The sequence below is a fragment of the Mercenaria mercenaria genome, chromosome 17, assembly GCF_021730395.1.
Source record: "Mercenaria mercenaria strain notata chromosome 17, MADL_Memer_1, whole genome shotgun sequence".
NCBI classification, from domain to species: domain Eukaryota; kingdom Metazoa; phylum Mollusca; class Bivalvia; order Venerida; family Veneridae; genus Mercenaria; species Mercenaria mercenaria.
The window spans coordinates 21672260-21699715 of NC_069377.1; the positions used below are offsets into that span (position 1 = coordinate 21672260).

At 37.0% G+C, this 27456-nt stretch overlaps 1 protein-coding gene across 3 annotated transcripts in view; it reads right to left on the bottom strand.

Moving 5' to 3' along the window:
* Positions 1–3208: 3208 nt before the first annotated feature.
* LOC123536875 (nucleosome assembly protein 1-like 1) overlaps positions 3209–27456 on the bottom strand; it is a 29530-nt gene continuing 5282 nt past the window's right edge. The window contains exons 2-16 of one of the 3 annotated variants that reach the window (XM_045320366.2): positions 25784–25817; positions 24158–24219; positions 19490–19616; positions 18789–18930; positions 17522–17608; positions 16715–16750; positions 16228–16288; positions 15440–15591; positions 14935–15074; positions 12761–12906; positions 11957–11976; positions 11421–11540; positions 8378–8455; positions 5522–5571; positions 3209–3679 (exon numbers count right to left, since the gene is read on the bottom strand). In XM_045320366.2, the coding sequence (XP_045176301.2) occupies positions 5560–5571; positions 8378–8455; positions 11421–11540; positions 11957–11976; positions 12761–12906; positions 14935–15074; positions 15440–15591; positions 16228–16288; positions 16715–16750; positions 17522–17608; positions 18789–18930; positions 19490–19616; positions 24158–24219; positions 25784–25800 (1200 nt within the window). In that variant the 5' untranslated portion in view covers positions 25801–25817 and the 3' untranslated portion in view covers positions 3209–3679; positions 5522–5559. The remainder of the gene's footprint in view (positions 3680–5521; positions 5572–8377; positions 8456–11420; positions 11541–11956; positions 11977–12760; positions 12907–14934; positions 15075–15439; positions 15592–16227; positions 16289–16714; positions 16751–17521; positions 17609–18788; positions 18931–19489; positions 19617–24157; positions 24220–25783; positions 25818–27456) is intronic. The other 2 variants (XM_045320365.2, XM_045320368.2) reach the window with 2 other exon arrangements.

Sequence of the window (27456 nt, forward strand, 5' to 3'; positions counted from 1 at the left end):
GAAAGTAGGTCACTAGGTCAAAATCAAGGTCAACTCATGTCAAGGTTCATCTTGCCACTCAAAACCATACATGTGGTCCAAATCTGAATGTTGTAGGTTATTGACAAGAAGTTTTTAAAAGCTTTTCCCAATATAAGTCTATATGAACCATGTGACCCCCAGGGCGGGGCCATATTTGACCCTAGGGGGATAATTTTAACAAACTTGGTAGAGAACCACTAGATGATGCTACATTACAAATATCAAAGCCCTAGGCTTTGTGGTTTCGACAAGAAGATTTTCAAAGCTTTTCCCTATATAAGTCTATGTAAATCATGTGACCCCCGGGGCGGGGCCATATTTGACCCTAGGGGGATAATTTGAACAATCTTAGTAGAAGACCACTAGATGATGTCACATACAAAATATCAAAGCCCTAGGCCCTGTGTTTTTGGACAAGAGGTTTTTCAAAGTTTTTCCCTATATAAGTCTATATAAACCATGTGACCCCCGGGGCGGGGCCATATTTGACCCTAGGGGGATGATTTGAACAATCTTAGTAGAAGACCACTAGATGATGTCACATACAAAATATCAAAGCCCTAGGCCCTGTGTTTTTGGACAAGAGGTTTTTCAAAATTTTTCCCTATATAAGTCTATATAAACCATGTGACCCCCGGGGCGGGCTCATATTAGACCCCAGGGAAATAATTTAAATCATCTTGGTAGAGGACCACTAGATGATGCTTCATACCAAATATCAAAGCCCTAGGCTCTGTGGTTTTGGGCAAGAAGATTTTCAAAGTTTTTCCCAATATAAATCTATGTAAATCATAGAAATAAACAAAGGGCCATAACTTACTAAAAAATTGTTGAACCAGTCTGATTTTCAGGAGGACACAACTAGGGTACCAATACATCATTCTGACAAAGTTTGGTCAAAATCCCCCTAGTAGTTTCTGAGGAGATGCGATAACGAGAAATTGTTAACGGAAGGACGGACGGACGGAAGGACGCCGGACCACGGACGCAGAGTGATTTGAATAGCCCACCATCTGATGATGGTGGGCTAAAAAGCCGTATGTAGTCAACCTGAAGTGGGAACATATTTGATCTTGTATTTTTGAAAAATTTACATAAACATTAAAATACTGGCAACAGAGCAATATATTTATAATTACACTGCATGTTTTATGTTACCAAACAAAGACACACTGCATTCATGTACACAACTTTTTGTCAACTGTACTCAAACTGTAAAACCTTGACATTTGTTCAATAAGCAAGTTGCTTAGTAACACAGCTAGGAAATAATTACAATTTTTAGTAGTTTAAAACCATTTAAAAAAAAGAAAAACATTAAAAATCTTAACAGTCCGAGAATGAGCATACAGGAATTTTGCATATTTTAGAAATTCTGATTTTACGGTTACGACTATTGTTCTTTAATGAATTCTCGTACAAACGCAGTGAATGCATGTCACAACAATGCCAGTTTAAAATCTCATTCACAACAGAAAACACATACATGCTGATAAAAAAAATCCATCAGTATTCCTTTATTGCAAAATTAAAAAGAAACCTCCCCTCTACATTTTTTTTTGGTTTTCATTTTAGTGTTTTCGAGTCACTACAAGCTAAGGCTCGGGTTATTAAGGGAACTCGTAGCTCTACTGGCAAAGTGAGCGCTAAGTGTGAAACACTCCTCCATAAGGAAGACCATAGATAAGCTTTAAATGCATGCATGCTGTAATCTAAAATTTGGCCAACATCCTTACTGCATTCTACTCATTTTCCCTATTGAAACTTGCTAACATTCATTAATTTTATTTTTCCGAAATAATTACTCTCAGTAAACCTTTCAAGAAATAATCAGCAACTTTGCAGGGATTTCTCTTTAAGTTGCCAAGACCAAATGTATGCATTCGAAAAAGTACTGCCAACTTAAACAATTCAGTTTTTGCTTAAGTACAGCAATTTTGTTCAACATTGTCTATATGCAACAACATTTCTTTTATAGAAACAGGAACCAACAATGCAAAATTCTTGTATGTTTCTAATTTTGCACACATATGAGGGACTAGAGAACAAGATCAACAAACTTTATATTCCTGTTGGGGAAAAAGGCTCAAAGTCATATGAAAAATACATGCACATTTATTCTAGTAGAATCTTCAAAACCACACTAGGTTTTAAAAAATTCTACAATTATCTCATCGAAACACTTGTTATTCCAACAAGTTAAATCTAAAATCCTAAATGCCACTAAAATTTCTAATACATCACACAAACTTGCCTTTTATAATTATGAATAAATTATCACTTATATGAATAATTTATCACTTTTCTAACGATCCAACATTGACAATTTTAAGTATCTGGTGAACTCGAGAGTATCATTTCACATGTATCAACCAAGTTAATTTCATAGTGCTATTCTGTCAAATTCTCAACACTTGCACAAACAAAAGAATGCAAATGCAGTCTGGTATGATAAACTCCAAACTATTTGCGTGACTGTGTTTCACATCAAAAGAGAAAACAGACCATAAATAAGACAATGCAAGCCCGAAGTGGGAGTGTATAAACATGGTAATAGCTTAGAACCAAAATACCAAGTCACAGTATGTAGGCTATTAACGAACTAAATAAAAAACACGTAAAATTCAACAACAGTTTTCATTATTACAATATGATATAGAAGCTAACACTTTCAATTTTTAGGTACTTTTCAAAATTTGAACACATGCAAAAATTTCTTCATTAAAGAAACAAGACACAGATTTAATGTTTACTCAATGATGCGTCATATAATAATTTATGTAACAGAGTTATTGCATATTAATTTCAGTCCGACACATTGCACATAATCTTTCGAACCAACCAACAATTAAAGTACTTGTCTAGTTTATTGACAGACTTTAGTTTTGGGTTTAGCACTGTTTTTCAACAGTATTTCAGTCTTTGTAACTGTGGGTAGTTAATCTAACCAGTGTTCCTGTACGAGTACTAATCTTTCTCCACAAGTAAATGCCAACTTCTCCACATGAATCTAAGGTGCAGGACAAACAGATTTCAAACAAAATGTCTTTAATCAAACTGTCAGACAGAACATAAAACTTGGCCAGGGATCCAACTCCTAGCACCGCGTTCAGCACTTTCTCCACTGAGCTAAGCGGGTCACATAACCAGTATGAATAAATGAAAAAAAAAGAAAGAAAAAACCACAGCCATGACACATCTAATTTCATTTGCAACCCCTAGCAAGAATATACCTTCATATCAACATTTATATATACTTTAAAATATGAACAAATTGTCACTATAAAACCAGATTCTCATAAATATATATGAACTGGACATTCAAACATGGTGTCCTTTCAAACTTGTTCTTTAACGACCTGAACTTCTTCGCAGTAAGGAATGAACTGATCTCCGTAGCATTTATTTTCAAAAGCTTTGAAAAAATATAAACTAGGCAAATTCAAACATCACAGAAAAATAGAACAACTGTATAGTTTCCGAGTTGCCTAGCAACAAAACACTCTAGTGAAAAGCATCCGTTTCTTGATCGGCTGGCAAAGTGCCAAAACTCTGGAAAGGATGTGAGTGAAGAGATGGTAACGTTTTATGAAGGAAATGTTAGTCCGTATATATACAGGGCACTTCACTGTTGTTTACATTCAGCTGGTTTCTCCTTCTGCAAGTATACATGTATACATCATTAGTAACAATATAAAGTCACTGGAAAGCAGACATATTGTGAGGTTTTTTTTCTTCAATTTTAAAACGAAATAACCAAATCTAAAATTTACCAATGCACACTTACTATAATTCTTGTATCTTAAAATATCTTCAGCAGTACAGCTTGCTCTAAATCAAACTGAAATGTTTGCCTCTTACATATGTCTGCTTTTCATCCCGTTTTCTTATCATATGAAGTTAGACTTAGGTAACAGAAAGTATACAATGTTGAACTATTAAAAGATGAAGAGAGCCGTCTCTGTGTGCTCGACTATTTCAATGCTAGATAGTGGAACAGGGCATAACTGATGAAACATGAGCTATATATCTCTTCAGTGATTAATAACACTCCTGAGGAAACGAAACAGTTCTCGTGGGGAGTTTCTGAATTTACAGAATAAAGTCAAATTAGTGAAGAAAACTGGAAAGTGCAAGGAAAAGGCGGCAAATTCATGAAATATTGTTGCAGGAGTTATGGTCGCTGTGTCATATGATGCCGTGAATTGAATATCTTCAGTTTGAATCAAATCCATTCAGTTAGTGCATCACAACTATATGGGCGAGTAGGATAACTCTACATGAAATTATACTTTGTATAGTCCAGTAAAAGACTTATTAATACTATGGGAAATGAACAAAACTATTTGCAGAAATTCATTTGATAATGAAATGTTATTTGTACTGAAACAGCGGAAAACTGGATAGTAGCTCTTCTCATACAAGGGCTCCAAACAGAACTTAAAGCAGCAACTGCAGCCCAGGAATTCAACATGCAACAGAGCACGCATACACAATGATCAACAATGGTGGAATGACTGTGTTACACAGGCTTGCATGCATTTCTAAACTTTCACCATACTTGTGTTTTAGTTAAATACAATTGCTGACTATTTTCTTCACTATTAACCTAAATTTGTTCAATTTTTTCCATACCAGACCTTTTATATTTTTGGGTGTTTTTTAAATGCCATACCAACATGATTTAGGGCATATATATCAAATTTCCAATTCTGAATGTAGAGCTTTGAATGGTAGAGACAGTTTCACAGAATCTTCCATAAAGTCAGCTAAACGGCCTCTTCATACAATAGTATTGTAATTCCCTCAGGAGGATTCAAACAAATCTGAATTGCAAACTTTAACTACTTGGCCAAGGACGGCCCTCTTACTAGGTTGAAACCGTTTTCTTTTTCCTTGTTTAAAATGTACCAGGACTAGGAAGAAAAGATGGTACTAACTTTCTGGCGTTGTTGCCATGCACCTAAAATTCCTGAAGCACCATTTCATTCAAAGGGCATTAGTAAGCAGTTATTCCAATTTCATCAATTAACAACTGGCAGATGTAGCAAGAGAATGCTCAATGAACAATGGTACAGTATCACCCCCTACTCCCTTCACTAAACCCTTATTCAGGAGCTGAACTCTTTACATAATCTGCCCGTCAGTTTTGCAGACAAGATCAATGCAGACTGACTGCCCTTACAGGGATTTCCACAACCCATACAGTAAGCATAACATAACCATGTTGTACTCTTGACAGGCAGAGGTCAAGCATGACAGATAAGGAACCACATTAACATCCTTTACAAGCTTAATTAAACTAAGCAAAAACTTCAGTACACGTCCATTTCAAATAGAAACTTCCCCTTTTAGTACAAAAAAAAGATCTTAGGTAACTATACAAGCTTAAAGCACAACATTTAACAAAATGTAGGTGTTAAAAAAGGTTTCAAACTCATCCATGGAAGCATAATTGAAGATGCTGGCTACAATCAGGGCGAGTTATCAGTGACTATACCTATTAACATTCCAGATGTGTGTGATACAAAACTGATTCTATTTGGAGCCCTATGGAGAGAAAACAATCGCATAATCTTTTTTGTGCTGACAAGGAAATTAAGTACTCACACACACAACAAAAATCACTGAATAATGTAAGTACAAGGCAAATGGTGAATTTTAAAGACTTGGTTATATCTGCAGATTTTTAAAATAAGAAATGAGTTAAAATAGTTCCAAATCAGATAAAGTAAAAAAAGTTATTCCTACACTGATAGAATTTAACCAAAGTAAATTGATATTTACGTAAAGAGACTTTATTTAGTGACATATATAAACAAAGGAACACTGAATCATTCCAATAGCACTGAATCATTCCATTCAACTTCTGGAAAACAATCCTCTCTCCCATACCCCCAAAGTAAAATTCCCTAACATCAAACTAACCACACAATGAAGACAATGAGGAACTGGAGATACTGTGCAATACAAATGAGCCACTTCAACCCTTGAGACAGGAAACAATGTCAACCTGTGATGTTAGTTACCAGAGTAGATATATAGAGTGACAAAATGGATTCAAACTGGTGTAATATTGTAATCATAAAAATGTATTTACAAGTAAAATGTTAAATGAATTCCATTTTAGATACACCACACTCTGGTTATAACTAAAATCACATTTACAATGTTTCTGCTCAGTTCCTAGTCTCGCCAGAATCGCTGCTCGGCCCCTGGTCTGTACTCCTTGCTAGGCTATGAGCGCTGCCTGCCCCTGGCCGTCGTCTGTATTTACCAGACTGTAGCAATGGGTTTTCTTTTAAATATGGACTGTCCTCTAATTTTGGATGAAGATTGGCTGGGGTGTTGCTTCTGGCAACACTGACCCTGCCTCCCTCTGGTTCACTTGCAATGTCCACGTTAGCCTCAGACACTTCAGTACTAGTAGAAATCATTGCATTCTGTATTTTAACACCTCTTTTTCGTACTACTGTTGGATCATCAGAACTTGGAACAGGTTTTTCTATAACATTTCTCCCTTTGGTTTTATGCTTTGAGGTTGACGCTGTTCTTTGATGCTTGGCAGAATTGCTTAACATGGAATTTTCTTCTTGTTTCATCTGCGTCTTTGGATTAGGAAATGTTTGGTTTCCTTCAGTTGGAACATTTACTGTCATGGCTTCTGAATTCTTTAATGACTGATCTTTCTGAAACTGAGGTCCCCTTTGCTGGAAAGAGTGACTCTTTTCCGGTTTAATTCGCGGATTTGCACTCTGAGTTTCTCTAACAGCCTCATATTTTGGTTTACGAACAGTATCCTTTGTTTCATAAACAGGAAATTTTCCAGATGTGGCAGTGTTGAGTTTTTTGTTTCTTGCTGGAGCAGAGGCTAGTTTTCTTTGCTCTCTACCTAGCACAGTTTGTGCCTGTTTTTGATTCTGTTCTCTGATCTGCTCCTTTCCAGTAACCTTTCCACCTAATTGCTGTGCTCTGCTTGCAAGCATTGACTGTACACCATCTGGTCTGTCTTTTGAATTCTGATTGTCTATTGTATCAGTCTCAGAAGATGAGGTCGCAAATTTATACTTACGTCTTGGTTTGTTAACGCAAGGCACCTGACCTGGTCTGTGTCCATCTTGTGTTCGCTTTCCAGTCAGTTTCTGCAGTATAGAAAATGCTGCATCTTTTGTACTCGGCTTATCACTCATATCCTTTCTATTGTAACTTCCTGCAGATTTAACACTGCCATATCTCTGTTCCTGCCTAAGCTTGTTACCAACTACATTGGTTTTGTTTTCAGCGGTAGCATCATTGGCTGGTTTACTTTCTTGCTTTTTAAGCACCTTAACTTTACCAGCTTCTTCAACTCTTCCAACAGTCATTTTATCCTTTACTGTAATAGTTTCTGACCTTTTCTTCGAACTCTGAACAGTTTCAGTATCTTCATCGGAGTCACTACACTCCTCTACAGAATCTATAGTTTCTTTACCAAGCTTATTTACAAATTGCCTGCTAGGTTTTGGCGGTCCTTTCCTCCTTGGGCTTTGTATGAAACTCTTCTCTCTAGGCATTTTACCCGGAGGTTTCAACAGCTGATTCGAAGACTTGGCAACAAATGTTTTCTCTCGTGTTATTTTGTTTGGTATATCAGGTTTAGCTTCAACCACTTCTTCAGCTGTTAGAGCATTTGGTAAAATGATCTCAGTACCTTCTCTAACAAGGGTCTTTTCAGGTTTATTTCTTGACTCGGTTTTACCGGAAGTATTTCCCGTCTCAGAAGTAAATGCTTCAGTGTTGACAGCTGGTCTACTGCTGGCTGATTCTAACATGTGCGGAGACCTCAAAGGAGCAGTTTGTGGGCGACTTGTCAAATCAGTCTGGGTTGGTATGTTGCGCCGGACAGCTGACCCTGAGCTGGGTCTTAGCATTAAGCGAGTATCACATGGGGCACTAGATGGTGTAGACATACGGCCAAGGGCAAGCACTGCACAACGCTCCTGAAATTCCCTCGTGATATATTTTCCCCTCTGGAACAATTCATTTGATAAAGAAACAAATAGTAGTAATTCTTGACTATTTTGAGTTCATTTTCCTCACTGAAACAGGATGGTTATTGTATTCAGATAAACCATCAAATATTTACAACTTCAGGAAACATGTGTAGTATGCAACAAATAATTTATGGGATAAAAATGGACTTTTTTCTCTTTACCATGACTTGACATAAGCCCAAGACATCAACACACTCTAGTTTCCTAGACTTCTTTTTTGAAAAAAAAAAAAAAGGGTCCAGTCAATAATCTGAATAATTTTGCCCGCAAGATGTACAACAACAATGTATGGCGCAAATATTATAAACCATACTTATACTTACACCAGGATTATAATCAGGATCAGCATCTTCATCATATTCTCCTTCCTCTGCACCCTCCTCTTCTTCTCCAAAATCATCCTAGTAACAGAAAATCAAGGAATTTTTTGCTTTTGTCAAGTTAAACACATAAAGCTGAAGTCATAGGACAATATGTCAGGTTTAAGGTAGTCGACTCAAACCAAGAATCAACAACTTCTGTTGGTTTCAGTATTCCATGTAAATATTTCCACATTCCATATTAGCACGGACAGCACAGTGCTCATATGAGCAACATTAACTACCACAGCATGCCGAAATGGCATATGAGAATATGTAATCGAACAGAAACTACTGATAGTCATTATGGGCTTATTTCCTTAATGGTGGTGGAATACCAACTGTGTCCCCCCAGCAATTATTTCAAACACAAGTGGGCACGAAGGTAAAAACCAAAAACATTTCACAAGCTTTCAGGACGACTTTCAAATGTGAAAGAATTCCATCTTTGGAAAGGTTGAACCAACAATCACAACAGATACGAGCTTTGGAGATGCCAACCTCAAGAAACTCCTAATAAAATCATCTATATAAGGCCAAAATTAACAAGAGGACCATGATGGTCCTGAATCGCTCACCTGTTCCCACATGACCCAGTTTTGAGTATGACGTCGTTTTTTCTATTATTTGACATAGTGACCTAGTTTTTGAGCTCATGTGACCCAGTTTTGAACTTGACCTAGACATTATCAAGATAAAAATTCTGACCAATTTTCGTGAAGATCTATTGAAAAATATGGTCTCTAGAGAGGTCACAAGGTTTTTCTATTATTTGACCTATTGACCTAGTTTTTTAAGGCACGTGACCCAGTTTCAAACTTGATCTAGATATCATCAAGGTGAACATTCTGACCAATTTTCATGAAGATCCATTCAAGGGTATGGCCTCTAGAGAGATCACAAGGTTTTTCTATTTTAAGACCTACTGACCTAGTTTTTGATCGCAGTTGACCCAGTTTCAAACTTGACCTATATATCATCAAGATAAACATTCAGACCAACTTTCATACAGATCCCATGAAAAATATGGCCTCTAGAGAGGTCACAACATTTTTTCATTATTTGACCTACTGACCTACTTTTGAAGGCACGTGACCCACTTTTGAACTTGACCTAGATATCATCAAGATGAACATTCTGACCAAATTTTATGGAGATCCATTCACAAGTATGGCCTCTAGTGAGGTCACAAGGTTTTTCTATTTTTAGACCTACTGACCTAGTTTTTGACCGCACATGACCCTGTTTTGAACTTGACCTAGATATCATCAAGATGAACATTCAGACCAACTTTCATACAGATCCCATGAAAAATATGGCCTCTAGAGAGGTCACAAGGTTTTTCTATTATTTGACCTACTGACCTAGTTTTTGAAGGCACGTGACCCACTTTCAAACTTGACCTAGATATCATCAAGATGAACATTCAGACCAACTTTCATACAGATCCCATGAAAAATATGGCCTCTAGAGAGGTCACAAGGTTTTTCTATTATTTAACCTACTGACCTAGTTTTTCAAGGCACGTGACCCAGTTTCGAACTTGACCTAGACATCATCAAGGTGAACATTCTGACCAATTTTCATGAAGATATCATGAAATACATGGCCTCTAGAGAGGTCACAAGGTTTTTCTATTTTTAGACCTACTGACCTAGTTTTTGACCCCACGTGACCCAGTTTCGAACTTGACCTAGATATCATCAAGGTGAACATTCTGACCAATTTTTATGAAGATCCATTCATAAGTATGGCCTCTAGAGAGGTCACAAGGTTTTTCTATTTTTAGACCTACTGACCTAGTTTTTGACCGCACGTGACCCAGTTTCGAACTTGACCTAGATATCATCAAGATGAACATTCAGACCAACTTTCATAAAGATCCCATGAAAAATATGGCCTTTAGAGAGGTCACAAGCTTTTTCTATTATTTGACCTACTGACCTACTTTTTGACGCCACGTGACCCAGTTTTGAACTTGACCTAAATATCATCAAGGTGAACATTCTGACCAATTTTCATGAAGATCTTGTGAAATATATGGCCTCTAGAGAGGTCACAAGGTTTTTCTATTTTTAGACCTACTGACCTAGTTTTTGACCGCACCTGACCCAGTTTCGAACTTGACCTAGATATCATCAATGGGAACATTCAGACCAATTTTCATAAAGATCCCATGAAAAATGTGACCTCTAGAGTGGTCACAAGCAAAAGTTTACGCACGCACGGATGGACGACGGACGCTGCGCGATCACAAAAGCTCACCTTGTCACTTTGTGACAGGTGAGCTAAAAATGTGTTTATTTGCTGTCTCCCTACCTACCCACTTAAAATGCTGCGCCCCAAAAGTTTTTATTGGACAATGCTGATCAATTTTTTTTTAAGTTGCTATATGACAATTGCCGCATATATTTCAAGTTAGCAAAATAATAAGTAAGAAAGTTTAAATTGTATTATTTAATTTCATCCTTTCATACAACATACACAGATTTGTCTTATTTTTACAGAAGAAATATTCTGTAACAAACGATCATATATCACTGGTAAGAGTATAATCCCCCCACCAAAAAAAAAGAAGAATTGTCTACCTACCTACCCAACTTTAAAAAGTAGGGTCGGGAGACAGCAAACAAAGACTTTTTTAAATGTGGCCTTAACACTAATTAAAGTACAGCAAAGATAAACTGACCCTACTAAAGGTTTCATTTACTTATGTTTCTTTCAATGCTACTATCCTGATTTATTTTGTGGTTTATAAATAGTTTCATTTATTGAGATTTTTTCTGTGAGTTTTAAGGATCACACTGACACAATTTAGGTCATATGGCGACATTCCCAGCTTTTGATGGTACAGGAAGACCCAAAGTGCCGCTATAGGCATTGTTTCCGGCATGCCACGGACAGGCTGTTAAATGAGGAATCAAAATGTACATTGAAATACAGGTAGTCTCCATCGACACATGAGATTTAATTTATTTGAACAGGACAGGATGTTTATCATACTTACATCATCATCATTTTCAAGGGCCTCCCCTGTAAAATACAGCACCGCTCTAGGAACTATCCGTTCTCTAATGAAGTGACCTATTTCAAAATCAGCTGCTAGTAGTGCCTCTGTGTCTTCATCCTACCAAGAAATATATTCATTATCAGTCTGAAAGTACCTTCTATTCAACTGTGTGTACAATGAAATCAGTTTGTAGGTATTGCCCAGTATGCTACATGCCCACAAGCTGCATGTGCAGCATCTTGCTAGAATATACAATTTTCTCTTAAGGAACTCAGCAACATTTAAATAACAAATCATATTTCTAAATAACTTGAATCCAAGTAGTTGCTTTTCCATTTTACCTATTTTTCTAAAACTGGTATAACCAGCTTGAAGTCAATCAATCTGAATTCAGTGCTATGTCAAAACTTAACCCATTACCTCAAACTGTTTATAAAGATTTAATATGTAGAACATTTCATTTTCAACCTTCTTGGTTTCCCCAAGCTAAACAGAAAGTTGATAGACTTTAGATATAACAAGTCGATACTAACCATTTCTTCATCTTCTGGAGCTGAAAATATAAACATTTACAAATAAAATCTCTTATACATGCTCTCATCACAAGTCTTTTTAACTTTTCTCCAAATAATATTCTCATCACTGTTGTTCAAACTCTGGCCTCCACTATAAAGTAACAAACTCTGGCCAAAACTATAAAGTGAATTAAAATCTTAAAATAACAAAACAATCAGCCTTCTGACCAAACTTACTAACCAGTATCTACTGTAAAATCACTTAATTTCATGGGCATGAAATTTTGTGGTTTTGGTCAAAATGGCAATTTCACGGGGTAATGAATTTGTGGATTTCAGGTTTTGCATATAAAATGAATGGAAATTTTACTTGTTCGTTGAGATTAAAATTCCGAGGATTGACTCAACCACGAAAATTAATCCCCCACGAATATTAATTATTTCACAATATTCTTTATCAAAAAACACTAAAACTGCCTATTAAACCAGTTTTTTTCCCCCAATAGTTTTGGAATGTGACTGGAGCCTCTGCTGCTGGAAAATGTTTGGTGTAAAACATCAAAACTGGGAACTGTTAACAAGTAGTTTTTTTACATTTTTTTTTTTCATTAACATTTTACATTCAAGAAATTCTCATAAATCTGTAAGCGAATTGCCTGTATTTCAACAGTTTAAGTTTGCACACATGTATATAGTCTCAGATGAATTATTTTCTTTATTTCTGGGACTTAAGCTTTAAAATCAGAAAAAAAACTGCTATTTGCCATTTTGACTGGGGCTGTACTTCGGCCCAAAATCAGCCTGAAAAAACTCTAAACTTACGTGATGGCGGACTAAAGAAATTGAAGAATGAATCACTTTGCACAGTTTTTTGTATAGTTCTTGTTGTACCACTGGCTTTATGTTTTTGCTTCTTCTTCACTGTTTTTACTGTGACATTCTTTCCTTTCTTCCAATCTATCTTACACCTGGCAATAGTCAGTTCACTCGTTAAATAAACAGACCTTCACTATGTTAATAAATTTGAACATGAGGAAGATGTTAAATACTTGCTTTGCAAAATGATTTCCGAGACAAGATCTGTGAATTATTTTTTTGCGACGTAACAATTCAGAATATTTAACAAGAGGGCCATGAAGGCCCTGTATCGCTCACCTGACCTACTGACCTAAAGATCATCAAGATTAACATTCTGACCAAGTTTCATTAGAGATATGGTCATAAATGTGCCCTCTAAAGTGTAAACTAGCTTTTCCTTTGATTTGACCTGGTGACCTAGTTTCTGATCCTACATGACTCAGATTCAAACTGGACCTTGAGATCATCAAGATTAACATTATGACAAGTTTCATGAAGATACAGTCATAACTAGAGCTATCACTAAAGGTGATGAATGTACCCCCCCCCCCCCCCCCTATACACTGACACAGTACATTGCAATTTGACGCACACAAGATTGCATAATTATGTGGATTGTATGTATATAGACTGTATGTATACAGTATAGTAACAAAAAACAAAGTCCCATAACTATGCAGAATATTTATCTAAAAGAATGTAACATGCACCATGCACAACTAGGGTTGGTACAGATCACTTGGGTGAAGTTTCATTAAATTGTGTGTAAGGGTTTGGTAGATTAGGCACGCACAAGATTGCATATGCAGACTGTATGTACATAGTATGTTAACAAGAAATAAAGTCCCATAACTCTGCAATTTTTGTTGCTGAAAGAACCTAACATGCCCCATGCACAACTACTGTTGTTACTGATCACTTGTGTGAAGTTTCATTAAATTGTGTCAAGGGGATAAGGAGAGATGGTGCGCACAAGATTGTGTCTATGTATATAGTATAGTAACAAAAAAACAAAGTCCCATAACTCTGCAAATTTTTTTTCTGAAAAAACCTAAAATGCCCCATGCACAACTACTGTTGTTACTGATCACTTGTGTGAAGTTTCATTAAATTGTGTCAAGGGGATGAGGAGAGATGGTGCGCACAAGAGTGTGTCTATGTATATAGTATAGTAACAAAAAAACAAAGTCCCATAACTCTGCAAATTTTTTTTCTAAAAGAACCTAACATGTCCCATGCACAACTACTGTTGGTACTGATCACTTGTGTGAAGTTTCATTAAATTGTGTCAAGGGGATAAGGAGAGATGGTGCGCACAAGATTGCATCTACGGACAGACGGCCAGACAGACAGACAACCTGAAACCAGTATACGCCCCCCCTTACAACTTTGTTGTCGGGGGGTACAAATATGGCCTCTACAGTGTTAACATGCTTTTCCTTTGATTTGACCTGGTGACCTAGTTTTTGACCCCAGATGACCAAATATCAAACTCAACCAAGATTTTATTGAGGGTAACATTCTGACCAAGTTTCATTAAGATTAGGCCAAAATTGCGACCTCTAGAGTGTTAACAGTCAAATTGTTGACGACGACGACGGACACAGGGCGATCACAAAAGCTCACCTTTGAGCACTTCATGCTCAGGTGAGCTAAAAATTCATTAATAAAGTATTCTGCTATATATTAATTTGATTCTAATCTATCTTTATGTTGGTATAGATCAAATATCGTGGCACAATCTCTTAATCCTTAGATCAATGCAACATCACAGTTAGCTGTATTATTTAAGTGGTTGTGTCAGCCACTCCATCCTAGGGGTAGATGGTTCAATCCCCACTGAGGTCACGACCAGGCCTTCCCATTTGACACCAGTACTTGTTTTTCCTGTTTCCAGGAAGCAAACTGAAGCATGATTCAAATACACATGAAAAAGCTTCCATCACATAATTTCAGCACGAACTAAACTAAAGCCAAATATTGTGGTTTCAGAATTTAAGATTAACACATTCTTAATTTCCAAGACATCATCCTTGTACAGAATGGATGGACCGAATTTACATCTTGAAATTACATGTGAATTCAGATCTTTTGTTCATTACAAAATAAATTTATGTTCAAAATGCAAGTATACATACCCATGACATTTGATTATTTCTGGACCTTCAAATGAGAACGGGTCCCCTTCTTCTGGTTCAGACCTCATTACATATTCCTTGGTTAACTTTTTATTCTCAAAATAATCATTTGGTTCAAAGAAAAATTCTAACGTGAAACCCTGAAACAAAGTTTAAAAGATTTTTTTGAAATGCAAAAAGGTGACATTATTTAAATACTATGTAGAATGGAAGTTGGAATTGCAGTAAGCCGACAAATCTCAAAAATCTGTATTTGCCATTAGTTTTAATCTTGACAGTTGACACCTGTTGTTTGTTTTCAAAATTTAAGTACTTTCTTAACGCTTCATAGTTTTAGTCACCTTCAACCAGTTCTGCAATTTTGTATGAACTTCTTCACAAAAAAAGTAACCGAATGTATGACCAAAAACCCAAGATAAATCCGACATGAAAACAGAAGCAAACCTGATGATCAAACATGCCACACTACAAATTTGCAGGAAACTTGGCCTCTTTTACCACTTACCATGGGGTCTTTTTCTTTAAATTCTACTTTGATTTCCTGCAAGTGATTGAGTATAGGTTCATCATGAGGCTGGATCATCTCTGCTAACATATCTACATTTTTAAATATTGTCAACCAGAAACCTGGAATGCCTTTCGTCTCCTCATCTTTCCCTATAGACAGAAATACAAATTAGTTCTTTATGAAAATATTTGATTAAACAGTCAATTAAAACACTTTTTCATGTTTTTTCTTATGATTTTGGAAAATTTTAAGACATTTTCAAGGACTTTGCAAGGTTTGTGCAAGCCCTTTGCATCATTTGTTATAGCATTATTTCATTTCCTATTTGCTTGTGACCTGACCACTATTATCAGTAAGCTTAGCACAATACATATAAAATAGTAACTCAACAAGAGCTGTCAGTTGACAGCGCGCTCGACTATTCTCAGTGCTTGATAGTATAATATAAGCTATGAGTAAAACTTTAACATTACAATAAGCATATTCTAAGTCGAAAAGGGGCCATAATTCAGTCAAAATGCTTGACAGAGTTGCCTCCTCCTTTTTACAGACTGGGGTCATGATGGTAAACAAGTATGCAAAATATGAAAGCAATATCTCAATGGACTTTGAAAATATTTGGGGTGGTACGCAAACTTTAACATTTGTATAACGCTCACGCTAACGCTCACGCCGGGGCGAGTAGGATAGCTCCCCTATTCTTCAAATAGCCGAGCTAGAAACAACTCTAATCAACCTCGCCAAAGTTTTGAAGATAACATCCTCAAGTTTTCGTTCAACAATACCTTCTTTCTCTGCATTTTCCTCTTGTTTGTCTTCAATATTTGCTTTGTTCTTTACCTCCTCCTATAAACAATGAAACATTACCTCTCTCATCATTTAGTATTGAAAAGTTAATTCTGACTTACCAGCAAATCATTATTTATGTTTAGTTCACATAACTGTTTCTAAAATATGTTTCAAAATGCAACGGACAATGAAGAATGAAATATTTTTTAAGGTACTGTGTAGTCACAGCTATTTCATTTTAATTCATATGAATTCAATAGATTCAGCACTTCAAAGCTGTGCATTAAAATCCCCAATGTATACTCAGATGACATCAATACCATTAGACTGAAAACTGTGAAACCATTTCAATTATTAATCTAAACAAAAGCACTTGAATTCTCTTTTATAATGACATGGTAGTTTTATTCAGTATTATATTTAATTTATAAAAACAGAATTAAATGGTTTCACAGCAAACGAAATTTAAGTAGGATTGTGTACCTTTGTGTCTCCAGATGCAAGCTCATCTGTGCCTTTCTACAAAACAAAAACAAAACACTCATTACAAAGGCACATTTACCTATGAAATATTTATCAGGCTTCCTGTTTGCAGGCTAATCTCAGAACTGATCAATGCACTTGAAAATTACAATGGATTCTGTGCTGTGAAACCATTTAACTTTGTCTACAACTTTCTATAAGCACTACAATCTACGTAACTTTCTATAAATCACTGAAGTCATAGTGTACTTTGACCTGCACTAAGTCATAGTGTACTTTGACCTGCACCTACTAGTGGCATTTCACTCAAGACTCCTTCTTATCCAGATTCATTCCTTTAAGTCTACGTTGGTGTCCCTTTTTTTTCTGTAACACTGCACATCTGCTCCCATTAAGGCTCTACAGTTTCTAATTCTTTAAAAGTTCTATTGATCTTCTGTATGGGATTTATTTTTTCCAATGTATTTTTTTTTTAATTCATTTATTTATTTCTCACACAGACACAGAGGTAATATGGCAGTTACCCAACTTTTGATGGCCCCTTAGAGCATTATTTCAGGAACAGTTAGAAACCTGTGTAAAACCACCGACTTTTCATTACAGATGAACAACTTCCTCATATGGAAGAATTCTACGACATGAGCAACGTTTCAAAACCCACAGTGGTGAGGGGCAAACTGAAAGTGATTTTAAGCTTTCTCCCTCAAAAGGCATAACCATTCTTGTACTTACGTAACTACAGGTTTAAAGTTTTTTGTCCCAATAAGATTTCATGTAGTTTAATGCCACAATAACTTTTAACGTTACCGCTAAGTCCTCTTCCTTTTCATCATCACTGGGCCAGTCTGCTTCCTCATCATTGGGTTCATATTCTCCTGTTACTACAGTTGATCTCTGTAAAACAAACATATTTTTAGTGCTCATAATCCTTAACACATACATTTGTTTATCTTAAGTTTCCTAAAATGATGAAATATAACCCTAAACATTAAACATGGTTCATACAGAACTTTCAAAACAAAATTCAAGTACTCTTCAAGGATTTTTCCCCATTTTCAAGGACTACAAAATCTCATTTGTCACATTTATTTCTTTTACTCATGAAGAATTCTGTCAATTTTCTACAAAATAAACACTTGGGATATAAACTAGCAGGGACCCAGTAGCCCATGGCTCCTGATTTTGGACTGGGCCCCTAAATTGTTGGAGAAAATGCCCATATACCTAATGTTAAACATTTATTTCTGGCAGTCTGGGCCCCTCAATAGAAATGGCTAGTTTATATCCCTTAACACCGTTACACTGATCTGTTATGTTTTTCTGATTTTCTATTCGCACAACATTTATTCAAGGACAATTCATCAAAATTTGCTTTTCAAAATTCAAGTACTTTTCAAGTAGTTTTTGGCAGTTTCATATCCAAGTACTTTTCAAGTACAAGGCATCAAATTCAAGTACTTTCCAAGACCTGTGCGAACCATGTCAAACAATTGTTTTATCATTGCTTAATCATCTGTTAAATCTTCGAACAACTGAGTCCTGCTGACCGTCTCATCTAACAACTTTTTTTCTGTAAATTCTTTTGATTTTGTTTTATTTTTGTTTAATGTCGCATAGAAACAATTACAGGTCATATGGCCACTTTCCAGCCTTGATGGTGGATGGAGAAACCAGGTGCCGCACAATGCATTATTTCATCTTGGGCAGGCACCTGGGTAGAACCACCCAGCTTGATGGATTCCTCACATGAAAAATTCAGCGTCCTGAGTGAGGCTCGAACTCACATCGGTAAGGGGCATGTGATTCAATGTCAGCGACCTTAAAATTCTTTTAATATTAACACTTGCTTTTGATTACATATGGTATTCTTCTGACGTTACTTGTCACCTACCTGTATAGTTTTTAACTTTTCAGACAGAATACCACTCAGTTCCATTAAATAGACTGTTTGTAGGGTTTTGACCCGCACAATATAAGTCATTTGGCCCTATTATACACTTAAAAATAGTTTGTACAAGCGTCTGAACAGTGGCACATTACAGAGTAACAAATATCTAGCATACAGTAACTTTACCTTATCAAAGAGCGGAGAATACTTGGCAGCATATTCACATTCTAGACGGTGTACTTCACGATAAAATTCTGCTTCAATCTTTGTTGCTTCAAACTGTAATTTTTTCAAGGCCTTGATTCTTCGCTTCACAACTTTTGGTAAACTGAAATGAAGCAGTTTGATCTTTACAAACAATATTTAAACATGAACTCCAAAAACAAGTTACTTTTCAACTAACATGTAAACATGACAAAATTTTCCTTCAATAATCATTAAATAAACTCAACAACAGCTGTCAGTGGACAGCGTGCTCGACTATTCTCAGTGCTTGGTAGTATAATATAAGCTATGAGTAAAACTTTAACATTACAATATGCATATTCTAAGTCAAAAAGGGGCCATAATTCAGTCAAAATGCTTGATAGAGTTGCTTCCTCCTTTTTACAGACTGGGGTCATGATGGTAAACAAGTATGCAAAATATATAAGCAATATCTCAATGGACTTTGAAAATATTTGGGGTGGTACGCAAACTTAACATTTGTGTGACGCTCACGCCGGGGTGAGTAGGATAGCTCCACTATTCTTTGAATAGTCGGGCTAAAAACTGTTGTCATAACAGCTCCACTACTGTATAATCTTTATTTGTCCAGATTTGAGGCTCACTTTGGTCAGAAATAAATGTCTGCAAATTAACAAGGCATGTAATAACTAAAGAAGTACCTCTGAATATATCCGGAGCTACCACCCACCATGCTGCCTAGTTTATCTTGTAGAGCTGCTAACATCATTGGGTCTCTCATTAACTGACTGGCCAGTACTGCTGGCTGACCTGCATCATCACCTTGACCTTCATAAACAAGTCAACAATGAATTTCGTGCCAAAATAGAACTAGAGTTGTCACAGGAGTGACAAATTATACCCCCACGATATGGCCTTGTCACAGAAGCCAATGTCAAAGCTGAACTTGCTTGACCTTTGACCTACTAGCCTCAAAATCAATAGAGGTCATGTTGGTCATGATCAACTTCCCTATGAAGTTTCATGATCCTCAGCCTAAGCCTTCTCAAGTTATTGTCCGGAAAAGGTTTAAATGACCTTTGACCTTTGGAACCCCAAAAAATTACGGGTCATCTGCTGGTCATGACCAACCTCCCCATTAAATTTCGTGATCCTAGTCCCAAGCATGGTGAAGTTATAGTCTGAAAACCGTTTAAATGTTCCGGGTCACTGTGACCTTGACCTGTGACCTGCTGACCTCAAGATCATTAGGGGTCATCTGCTGGTGATAACCAACCTGACTATCAATTTTCATGATCCTAGGCCCAAGCGTTCTCAAGTTATCATTCGGAAACTGTTTAACTGTTTCGTGTCATTGTGACCTTGACCTTTGACCTACTAATCTCAAAGTCGAACATGACCTGTATTTAATCATGTTACACCTGTGTACAAAAATTTAAGATCCTAGACCCATACGTTCTCAAGTTATCATCTGGAAACCGTTTAACTGTTCCTGAGTCACTGTGACCTTGACCTTTGACCTACAGACTTCAAAGTCTAACTTGACCTGTATTTCATGTTACATCTGTGTACCAAAAATTATTATCCTATGCCCAAGCGTTCTCAAGTTATCATCCGGAAATCATTTAACTGTTCAGGGTCACTGTGACCTTGACCTTTGACATAATGACCCCAAAGTAGATATATTTTCTGATGTTACACCTGTGTACAAAAAATTATTTAAATCGGTCAAGCCTTTCATGAGTTATCATCCGAAAACCATGAAAACCAACAGACCAACCGACCGACAGCCCGCCAAGCTCACTCCTATATACCCCCCAAAACTTCGTTTTGTGGGGGTATAATTAGAACTGAAAACGTTCATAATCACTTATGTTAAAAGTAATAATGAGAAAAGCATATATGAGCCGTGCCATGTGAAAACCAACATAGTGGCTTTGCGACCAGCATGGATCCAGACCAGCCTGCGCATCCGCGCAGTCTGGTCAGGATCCATGCTGTTCGCTAACAGTTTCTCCAATTCCAATAGGCTTTAAAAGCGAACAGCATGGATCCTGACCAGACTGCGCGGATGCGCAGGCTGGTCTGGATCCATGCTGGTCGCACACCCACTATGTTGGTTTTCTCATGGCACGGCTCATATATATTAAATGTGTACATTCACTACACTGTACCTCATAAAAAATGAATATCTGTCACATTCTTGTTTGAAACCATACACAGAATAATCTGTCATCTGGTAACTTATTTCAGTGCCCAAGAACAAAAATTCTTGAATCTGGACGATTGTAAAATGGTATTACAGGGGTTTTGGGGGGAAATGCCATTGATGAAATTTGGGAATTTTTCAACAGTAAATTGTCAAAATCTGGGATAAAGTATTGAAAATCAGGTAAATTGAGAACTTCTCAACAATTTAATATTTGTAATGGTTTAAACTTCATTTTATAAGTTTTACTTGCAGACATTCAAGTAGTTTCATTATTGAAGTAGATAGAAGGGGAAGTCCATTTAGAACTTCACTTGCTACAAGGAAAGTACTTAAGTAGCCAGTTTCAAAGTTGCTGAGATAGAGACCTACAAAAATCATTTTTAACAGACCTTGCTAAAACAGTCTCTCGAACTCTTCATTTGTTGCTTTACCATTGAATATATTACGCACTTTTTGAACAAACCAGCAAACTGACTTCTCATTTGATGTGCCCGTAATTATGAAATGTTTGTTCGTGAGTTTGTAAAGCTTACTGGAGAATGTGTCATGTCCTCAGAGTATCTTTAAATATTAATGACATTATTTAGATGTCCATAACCGGTTAAGCAGTGAATGTGCTTTCCACAGTTATCCAAAAGTATACAACAATCAGGGACATCTGATTATGTAACATTGATGTAAAACTTTTATTCAGCAAGTTCTTGGTACATCAGTCATAATTCACTAAATCTTAGTGTTTGCAGAGGTCGCGAAAGCCGTCACACCATCGGACATGTCCGGTAAATTTTGATCCGGTCCGCCGTGATATATCAAGTTCACAAGACCGAGTGTCCGATAAAAATTGCAGGTCAATATGATAAAATAAGAAGAAAGTCCTCCACGATTTCGCTAAAGTTTGAACAAAAAACTTACTTTCATTATTATTGTAACATGGAATCCCGAGAAATTATCCAACTATATTTTAGTAAGCGCTTGTTTGATTGGTCCTTAAAATAGAAACAGTGGAAACCCATCACGACAATTCTAAGAATGCGCGTTGTACCAACTCATCGTGGATGGTACTCAATTTATGTACGCGGGAACCAGACGGGAATTCCCAGAAATTCTAAGGTCATCTTTCTCTTTCAATGTCAACATCAACGTGACTCCATGCAAACAACAGACTTGTGGGGGAAATGACAGCGATGACATAGCAAATGAATATGAATAAAATCTGTAAAAGATCCTTTGGAAGCATAGAAGTTACCAAGAAGAATAACCGCAGACTCGGTTTGATCGAGTCTGTTCATGAGAGGTAATGAAATGTGCAACACCTCTCACGCCCACTAGCATCAACTAAGTGGGACTCTATTACACCTATGTTGAATGGACTCCATGATCTCAAAGGACCAGAAAATATAACAACACTAAATCCAAGTACGGGGAGACTTTTTACAGCCTGTAAACTTAATGTCTGAAATATGTTTCGATTAATATGTGGAAATAAACTTAAGGGAAGCAGTGTGCGACATTAACTTTTTAACACCGTAGCCAATGGGGCTACGGACTTCCAATTTTTTGTAGCCCGAAAGAATTTTTCGTAGCCCCACTAATTTTTCGCTCAAGAATGAACAAGACTTTCATTCTAGTAATATTTAATTTCTTTCAATATACTACTGTAGGTTGGTGAATATTGATATATTTCAGAAATTTGTATGAGTTTTTCAGAACTGATTTCAAAATCTAAAACAGTGTTCACAAAATTGTGCAGAAAGTCAAAGACACAGTCATGAAAAGAGATCTAAACAGCTTTGTAGACATGGTAGACAAGAAATAGCTTGGCAGAAGACTGACCAGGGGTTTTGCTATGCCCATTATTTTTTTGGGAAAAGTCAATTATCCCTCAAACTGATTTAAGGAGAAGTGGGGAGACTTTAGGGAGAAGTTGGAAGACTCCATTAATTTTTATATTTCTACCTCGACGCTGTGAATTGATTCAATGACCACTCATTTTCTTAGTTACATCATTTTACCATACACATTTATACCGAGTCACCACTTGTGTGAACAGTTTCTCATTCGAATAAAACTGAAAGTAAACTGTGTCAGACCTGGCAATACATACCGGTATTCAAATCAATTCATCCATCAGTTAGTTTTACGAAGTTAATACTTTACATGTCGTTCTTTTACCATGGATACCAAATAATTGTGTCTATAATTCCAATTAATCGCATATGTAATTGACAATTCTTTAGAAAACGACTCGCACGTGTTGACAATTAAATGCTAAGTGTCAAAGACGTAACCGTGGCGCTGATAGGCCTATTACAATTGCCTCTGGTGAAACCGATAATTTTATTTGCTTTCACACTTCTGGCGAAAATCTCACAAGTACCTGAAATAGGCGGAGCTTAAATTATGCTATCGGCGAGTGTGTATGTGTATTCAACGCACATTATGACATGGTAAAATTGTCCAAAGATTAGCGGGTGCGCATCCAAAAGAAAATTCGGGCGACTTGAATTCGCTTTGAGATTGGATTTGAGCGTAGTTTGAAGCTTCAAACAACTATTTGGCTCCCACGTTTGCATTGATCTTTTTGGTAAATTTATTCCTCAGAATTTTTCATAGCCCGACGGGCTACGGTCTGCTGATTTTCTGTTGCCGAGCCGAATTTTCGTATCCATTGGCGATCGGGCTACCGTTAATGTCGCACACTGGGGATGTAATTTGTGTAACGCTGTCTATATAGACTATGTATAAATACCAGTTTTAAAGATCAGATATCAAATTTATCAAAAAGAATTCAGTCTGATAAAATATTATCCGGTCCTGTAAAAAAATGGTTTTACTTACAGAAACACAATATACCAGCAGAACCATTTACTTAAGTTTTTGCCATGGTGGCATGTACAGACATAAATGTTATTCAAATTAGGAACAGGTTGGCTTTTCTTAAGGTAAAAGAAAGCTTACTATGCAAGAATTTTCTTCAGATAATCAAAAATTTATTTCAATTGGGGAACATCTTCTTTGGAATTAGAATTGTTTACTTTAAACTGGGATGTAATTTCACTGGCATTTGGGAATGGGGCCAGATATACATTTATAATAGGGCCGATATTCAACCCTATGGGACAGGTAGTTAAAAGAAATGTAAGTGAAACAAGCTTACTGCTAGGCTCTTCACTGGTGGGTTCATCCTCGGCTTGTGGTGTTGTTTCTACATGAGGTCCACTGTAGAATATACACATCATTTAATCAGCATTTTGAAATCTTTCGTAGCAATTATTATGAAACTTACACTGCAGTAAAAATGTAGGAACTAACAGCCTGTCAGCATGAAGATTTTTAATATATATTAAACTGAATTAGTTAGGCAAGAAATTTTAACGTTTAGTTTGATACTTTAATAAGACATGAAATTCTTGTGCTTACTAATTAGGTTGAAAACAAGAGCTGTCACTAATGGTGACAAATGCCCCCAGCAGCGCCTTGACCTTTGATCTTGACCTTTGACGTGGCGACCCCAAAGTCAATAGGGGTCTGGTACTCAATAAGTACTATTAGCATGTGAAGTTTGAAGGTCCTGGGTGCAGTGGTTCGCGAGTAAAGTGCCTTCATGCAAAAAGTTAACGTTGGCCCCTGTGACTTTGATCTTTGACCTGTTGAACCCAAAGTCAGTAGGGGTCGTGTACTCAGTGAGTACTATCAGCAGGTGAAGTTTGAAGGTCCTGGGTGCAGTGGTTCGCGAGTAAAGTGCCTTCATGCAAAACGTTAACGCTGGCCCCTGTGACCTTGACCTTTGACCTGGTGACCCCAAAGTCAGTAGGGGTCGTGTACTCAGCGAGTACTATCAGCATGTGAAGTTTGAAGGTCCTGGGTCAGTGGTTCACGAGTAAAGTGCCTTCATGCAAAAAGTTAACGTTGGCCCCTGTGACCCTGACCTTTGACCTGGTGACCCCAAAGTCAGTAGGGGTCGTGTACTCAATGAGAACTATCAGCACGTCAAGTTTGAAGGTCCTGGGTGCAGTGGTTCGCGAGTAAAATGCCTTCATGCAAAAAGTTAATGTTGGCCCCTGTGACCTTGACCTTTGACCTGGTGAACCCAATGTCAGTAGGAGTCGTGTACTCAATGAGTACTATCAGCATGTGAAGTTTGAAGGTCCTGGGTGCAGTGGTTCGCGAGTAAAGTGCCTTTCATGCAAAAATTTAATGTTGGCCCCTGTGACCTTGACCCGGTGACCCTAATGTCAGTAGGGGTTGTGTACTCAATGGGTACTATCAGCATGTGAAGTTTGAAGGTCCTGGGTGCAGTGGTTCGCGAGTAAAGTGCCTTCATGCAAAAATTTAACGTTGGCCCCTGTGACCTTGACCTTTGACACGGTGACCCCAGTCAGTAGGGGTCGTGTACTCAATGGGTACTATCAGCATGTGAAGTTTGAAGGTCCTGGGTGCAGTGGTTCGCGAGTAAAGTGCCTTCATGCAAAAAGTTAACGTTGTGACTAACGAACGAACGGACAGTTGAAAACTAATATGCCTCCCTTCGGGGGCATAAAAATCTTTTGTAAAATGTATTAATGTTAATAAAACATGACTGCTTGACCTTTACAGTTAGCCCGGGTTTCCTCCCATCCAAACAGAAAATATAAGAAAAATGGTCCGAGTCCGCATAAATTGCTTGAGTCAACCCGGGTGCTAAAGCAATCTATACTTAAGCAAGCATTGTTTCATCTTAGTTATTACTGGTATTTCTGTAAGGTTTAAATTGGTTTTTTGCATACATTCTACATGAACTTACTTCTCTGCATCGGCCATTTTGAATCTTTGTCAGCCTGGAACATAAAATTGAAACAACAAATTACATAACATTATGTATTTATGCTTAATTCTTCTCCAGCTGTTTTCCTTTTAGTATGAAGTGACATAAGTATCGTAAATGTAAGAAAGGTAGTTAGTTACAGGTTCCAGGGATCGAATTTAACTTTTTTTCCCCACTAGCTATTTTTTGCTAGTGCCATTTTTTCCACTAGCAAAATGGTGGGTTCCACTAGTAATTATTTAAAGGCTGTTTTATGTGCTAAATTTATTTAGTTGTTTTGTTGGTTTGGTTTCATATGAAAGTTTAAACTTTAATGTCTTCATTTCCCACTTTTCCACGGTTCGAACAGGCTGGGAATTTCTAGTTTCGGAAGTACGAACCAAAGTACTCAATGATTCTTTTGACTTTTGGCTGGACTCAGAAGTTTTAAGTTTTTTCAGCTCACTGCCGTGGTGTCGCTAGCATTTTAGGTCTCCGCAGGCCTTTTTGCCCAAACAAACTTGTAATTTTCCTCTCCATTTTCGCAGAACTTTGCGATCACAGACCAAAACGATAACAAATATCTAGACGCTTACTTAGATATCCGATAATTACATTTGTATAACAGCGACAAGCGTCTACAAGCAATCACATGATTATCAGTAAAATAACTACCCAAAAGGAGTTTTTAAAGAGCAAAGGACAGTTTGAGCGAATTTGTCGATTTTTGAAAGTGATCACGAAAATATTCGAGTGCCATGGTTTCATACTCGCATTTTTAGCTCATCTGTCACGTAGTGACAAGGTGAGCTTTTGTGATCGCCCTTCGTCCGTCCGTCCACAATTTCTTGTGAACACGATAGAGACCACAGTTTGCAAACAATTTTAATCAAACTTGCACACAACTTGTATCGGCATAGTATCTGGGTTCCTTTCGAAAACTGGTCAGATCCCATCATGGGTTCCAGAGTTATGGCCCCCTAAAGGGCCAAAATTTACTAAATTTGGCTTGTGAACACGATAGACCACATTTTGCAATCAGCTTTAATCAAACTTGCACACAACTTGTATTGGCATAATATCTCGGTTCCTTTCGAAAACTGGCCAGATCCCATTATGGGTTCCAGAGTTATGGCCCCTTAAAGAGCCAAAATTTGCTATTTTTGGCTTGTGAACACGATAGAGACAATATTTTGCAATCAACTTTAATCAAACTTGCACACAACTTGTATTGGCATAATGTCTGGGTTTCTTTCGAAAACTGGCCAGATCCCGTCATGGGTTCCAGAGTTATGGTCCCTTAAAGGTTCAAAATTTGCTATTTTGGCTTTTGCAGCCATATTGAGACTTCATTCATGGTTTGAATTGATACAAACTCACAAAATATCTTCAACAACAATAAATATTGGATTCCATGACAAATCTCAGATCCAATCATAGGTTCCTGAGTTATTTTATATCTGATTACCTCCTCTGATTGTAATCAAAATGGATTTATATCAGTAAGTACTTACAGGACTCATTTGAAATTTCATTATTGTCATTAGTTGGACTGAGACAATCAGGATAGATAACTATGGACTGATTTTACTTCAAATTACATCCCTTTATTTCGAATTAATATGGTTATTATCTCCATAACTAATGAAGATACTGATCTAAAATTTTATTTA